Consider the following 5429-nt stretch of genomic DNA (forward strand, 5'->3'; position numbering starts at 1 on the left):
TAGAATGCAAGTGTTTTTGTTCTATCTTCAGTTCAGCACAAGTGGAAACATACTCTAGGGTCCTGTATGGTTTGTGTTTTCTTTTTTGCCATATTTATACAAGTGCAGGATGCAGGATACCCCTTGGTATTTTTTTTGCCAATTGCCATCTGTAAACATGTGTACTTGAGTCTAGTTTTAACATGGAAAAAAACCTAAACTATGTAGAACAGAAATCAATCTCGCAGGCGGATCCATCCCTGTGAAAGCACTTGCCATTGCTGTATGACATGCGATGGATGTATGGGCTGTGAGATGTATGAGATGCGATTGTATGGCCTTTGAGATGTATGAGATGCGATTGACGTATGAGATGGTTTGTATACCTATTTTTCGGATCCAGGACGTGTTCTGGCCGGATCCTGGACGTGTCCGCTTATCCTCGCCCAGGATTGGCGCCGGATCCTGGATCAAGGGCGAGGAGTTCAGCGCGGCGGCGAAGTGATGGAGGGCAGCGGCGACCTGATCCAGGACCCGCGCCGGCTCGTCGAGGTGTTCAGAGCGGCGGCAAAGTGATGGAGGGCCGCGGCGACCTTGTCCAGGATCGACGCGGATGGAGGACGGCGAGTGAAGCGGGGCGGCGACCTCGACCAGGATGGAGGGCGGCGAGGATGGAGGGCAGCGACTGAAGCGCGGCGGCGCAGGGATGTAGGGCGGCCACGAAGGGAGGCCTCGCTCGAGAACAGGACTCGTCGCTGGTTAACCGTCGTAGGTTTTTTTGTCGCAAGTTAACTTTCGTACGTCTTTTGAGGGTCGCATGTGGATAGGTGCGGGTTCGGGCCTCAGGAGGAGGTTTTTTCGGTTTGTGATGTCTTAGTCAGAGGTGGGAGGAGGTACCAAAATAAACCGTGGGAGGTGGGACTAAAAAACACCTGGAAGCGAGACTACCAACTGCTCCCTTAGGAGTAGAGATACTAAAAAGGACCGGAGGTAGTATGAGGGAGATAGACGGATAGGAGCACGAACGACGTGCAAAAGTTCTTTTTTTTAACAGGAAGGACGTTAAAAAGTTTTTTTAACAGGAACGATGTGCAAAAGTGTTGTGCGCGCAGTCGCGTCTAGCTAGGTGAATTGCAAAAGAAAAAAGCACGTACATACGTGTACGTGTAAAAGTCCTGTCTTTTATTTTTGCGAATGTGCACGTGTAAAAGTTGTGTGTGCGTGTACGTGCCTAGTCCGGCATGCATGCGGTTGAAGGTTTTTTTTTTGACGTGATGCGGTTCAAGGTTTTTTTTTTACGTGATGCGGTTGAAGGTTTGAAGCAGCTACGATGCGTTATAAAAAAGAAAAACATGAAGAATAAGAGAGGGTAAGCACGCACGTACGTACGTATGAGGTGTACGTGCACTCCCTCAAATCAAATCAATCGAAGAAAAAGAAAAAGGTGCACGTGCGGCTGGGCGGAAGAGGGAAGACCTGGCCGGACTTGTTTTGGTTCGCCTGGCTTGGACGCGCCTGTAGTTGGAGAGGGTTTCTTTCGATCGCTTCTTTTGATTGTTTCAGTTGGATTGGATTTGAGGCGCTGGTACTACGTGCAGACTGCCCTCGTTTCGTTGTTTCGTTTTCCATGCATTGATTCCACCGACGCCATAACGCCAGCCGCGCGGGACTAGACTACACCGGTTGAACTAAGAGACCTCACTTGGCATAGATGAAGTACTACAAAATATCAAAGCGGTATGACAAGGTCTCGGCCGAAGACGTAACGCTCCGACTTGTGCTTAACCATCCGGAGCTGAGCCCACCCAGCCTTTAACAATTTGACGCCCTCGAGAACAGCAAAATTCTCTGTTTTCTCAAGGGCATAGCCATACACATCCTCAATGCTCTCCTCTGGGAAGGTAAGAAAGAACCTGGCAACGCAGACTTGACCGGAGCCGAGCGGCACAATGCTGGCGTCTGTCAGGGTCCAATCTTCTGGCATGTTCACGTCTGTCCACACATCCTGCAGCACGGGCGGCCTCAACCCACACGAGGCAGTGAGGTCCGATGTGCAGAGCTGAAAATCGTCGGGTGTGAAGCCAAACCAGAGGTTGTGCTCAGGGATGTACTCGGCGCGACCTCTGAACGGCAGTGCCCAGTTGCCTAGTTTGCTCCACGCGCCACTCGCGATGTCATACGAGTATGTGCTGGCGCCAGATGTGGATATCCAGATCTCTGAATCGTCAACCACGGCGTAGGCACTGATTTCAAAGGGCATTGGGGCATCGCGGCAGCTGGATCGATCCACCCCGTCGTCGTAGTCGGCAAAGAAAGGCGGTGGCTGGAGGGAATACCAGCACCAGTCTTGGGCGTAGCTAGCGGGCAGGCGGGTGTGGAGGAGAGCCTGGAAGCAATCCCGATCGGGCAGCCGGCCAGGGTTGCCGCTCATGACGTATAGGCTGTCGCCCACGGCAACGGAGATGGGGTCGATAATGGGCTTGCGCATCTTGGGCATCCCAGTGCGGAGCAAGCGTGAGTCGTGGTTGTACAAGAAGCTCCTGCCGATTTGGTCCACGGCGAGGAGGTTTTCCCGGCCGGGGCCAAAAGCCATGAAATTCATCCACGCCTGTTCGCCCTTCCTGCAGGGCCAGTCGAATGACAGGGACGGCGGAGGCAGCGGGGCGTCAGCTGGCCGTCGATGAACTGCTTGAACCGCTGGCCGTGACCGGGCTGGGCGAAATAAGTTTGCCGGGTTCAAGCAGTGAAGCCTGAAGTGTCTGGGGCCGCCGTTGCAGCTCATGGCCAACAGATTCACAAACCGGCTGCCCATGGCGATGGCGGGTGGACCTCCTGATAATCAGAAGAAAGAACAAGGAACTCGTTGAATGTTTGTGATGATGATTCTCGTTTCCTCTCTTGGTAATATCAAAGAACCATGTACAGTACAGACACTGAGATTATCATCACAGATTCGCCGAGTACCTGAGGAGTGGGGTTGGGATCCAATTGAACCCGACAATTTCTGGAATGGAGACTATCAGCTCTCAACCACGCAGCCAAGAACAAGATCGATATTTAGTTGGTGAAGAATTGGGGATGCCTCGGGAGGAGCGCTGTTTTATACTGGTGGCGGCGCAAGGAAGACTGAAGAGGGAGGAGATCCGGTGCGATTCCTACCCTAACGCCTTCTACCGTGGGTTAAATTCGTATGTAACTTTTCGAGTAGATGATTTTTCATATAAAAAACTTTTTCATCCGAGTTCGTATGCAAAAGTTATGCCCATTTTAAGAAATTCCAGAGAGATTTTTCAAATAAAGTCGAAATTCATATTTGTTAATTTTCCCAACAACTAGACCACATATCACATGGGAAACTTATTTTATTTTATTTTTTTGACATTTCCATCATTTTCTTTTGTTTTTTCTAAAACTAAAAAGGCGGTCCACATGGGGGGGGGGGGGGGGGTAGAGTTTGATGGGCCCTTTAGTACCGGTTCGTGCCATGAACCGGTACTAATGCCTCAAAGCCCATTCGTACCGGTTGGTGGCACAACCGGGACTAAAGGACTAACCTTTAGTCCCGGTTGGTGCCACCAACCGGTACTAATGGGCATCGCACCCTTTAGTCCGGTTCGTGGCACCAACCGGGACTAAACGGCCCAAGTGAACCGGGACCAATGCCTTAGCCGCTCGAACCGGGACCAATGCTCACATTAGTCCCGGTTCGTGACTGAACCGGGACTAATGTGAATATTACCCTGTGACGAAAGCCCTGTTTTGTACTAGTGAATGTTAAGTCTAGGAGTTGAACTATGTGAGCTGGGGATACAATAAGTTGATTCGCATGTGCGTAGCTAGCTAGTGACGCATGTGCGTGTGTCACTGGTACTCCCTCCGGTCCTTTTTGCTACGCGTATTAGATTTGTGTTGAGTCAAACATTGCAAAGTTTGACCAAATTTATGTTAAAAAATATCAGCATCTACAATACGAAAAAATAAATATATATATATAATATAAAGGTACATTTCCAATATTGATTTGGCATTGTGAATATTGAATTTTTTTCTATAAGTTTGGTCAAAGCAGAGATACTTCAACTTCGGACAAAACTTGTATGCATACTAAAAAGGACCGGAGGTAGTACGAGGGAGATAGACGGATAGGAGCTCGAACGACGTGCAAAAGTTCTTTTTTTAACAGGAAGGACGTGCAAAAGTTTTTTAACAGGAACGATGTGCAAAAGTGTTGTGCGCGCAGTCGCGTCTAGCTAGGTGACTTGCAAAAGAAAAAAGCACGTACATACGTGTACGTGTAAAAGTCCTGTCTTTTATTTTTGCGAATGTGCACGTGTAAAAGTTGTGTGTGCGTGTACGTGCCTAGTCCGGCATGCATGCATGCATGTGCATGCGGTAGAAGGTTTTTTTTTTTGACGTGATGCGGTTGAAGGTTTTTTTTTTACGTGATGCGATTGAAGGTTTGAAGCAGCTATGATGCGTTGTAAAAAAGAAAAACAGGAAGAATAAAAGAGGGTAAGCACGCACGTACGTACGTATGAGGTGTACGTGCACTCCCTCAAATCAAATCAATCGAAGAAAAAGAAAAAGGTGCACGTGCGGCTGGGCGGAACAGGGAAGACCCGGCCGGACTTGTTTTGATTCGCTTGGCTTGGACGCGCCTATAGTTGGAGAGGGTTTCTTTGGATCGCTTCTTTTGATTGTTTCGGTTGGATTGGATTTAAGGCGCTGGTAGTACGTGCAGACTGCCCTCGTTTCGTTGTTTCGTTTTCCATGCATTGATTCCATCGATGCCATAAAGCCAGCCGCGCGGGACTAGACTACACCGGTTGATCTAAGAGAGCTCACTTGGCATAGATTAAGTACTACAAAATATCAAAGCGGTATGACAAGGTCACGACCGAGGACGTAATGCTCCGACTTGTGCTTAACCATCCGGAGCTGAGCCCACCCAGCCTTTAACAATTTGACGCCCTCGAGAACAGCAAAATTCTCTGTTTTCTCAAGGGCATAGCCATACACATCCTCAATGCTCTCCTCTGGGCAGGTAAGAAAGAACCTGGCAACGCAGACTTGACCGGAGCCGAGCGGCACAATGCTGGCGTCTGTCAGGGTCCAATCTTCTGGCCTGTTCATGTCTGTCAACACATCCTGCAGCATGGGCGGCCTCAACTCACACGAGGCAGTGAGGTCCGATGTGCAGAGCTGCAAATCGTCGGGTGTGAAGCCAAACCAGAGGTTGTGCTCAGGTATGTACTCGGCGCGACCTCTGAACGGCAGTGCCCAGTTGCCTAGTTTGCTCCACGCGCCACTCGCGATGTCATACGAGTATGTGTCGGCGCCAGATGTGGATATCCAGATCTGTGAATCGTCAACCACGGCGTAGGCACTGATTTCAAAGGGCATTGGGGCATCGCGGCAGCCGGATCGATCAACCCCATCGTCGTCGTCGG

At 49.9% G+C, this 5429-nt stretch overlaps 1 protein-coding gene across 1 annotated transcript; it reads right to left on the bottom strand.

Annotated features, from left to right (window-relative positions):
• Nucleotides 1–1708: 1708 nt before the first annotated feature.
• On the bottom strand, nucleotides 1709–2791 carry LOC141034902 (uncharacterized). The gene has a single exon (XM_073506331.1). The coding sequence runs from the start codon at nucleotides 2789–2791 to the stop codon at nucleotides 1709–1711; it is 1083 nt and encodes a 360-aa protein (XP_073362432.1).
• Nucleotides 2792–5429: the final 2638 nt, after the last annotated feature.

Source organism: Aegilops tauschii, chromosome 1 (assembly GCF_002575655.3).
Source record: "Aegilops tauschii subsp. strangulata cultivar AL8/78 chromosome 1, Aet v6.0, whole genome shotgun sequence".
Taxonomy (NCBI): Eukaryota; Viridiplantae; Streptophyta; class Magnoliopsida; order Poales; family Poaceae; genus Aegilops; species Aegilops tauschii.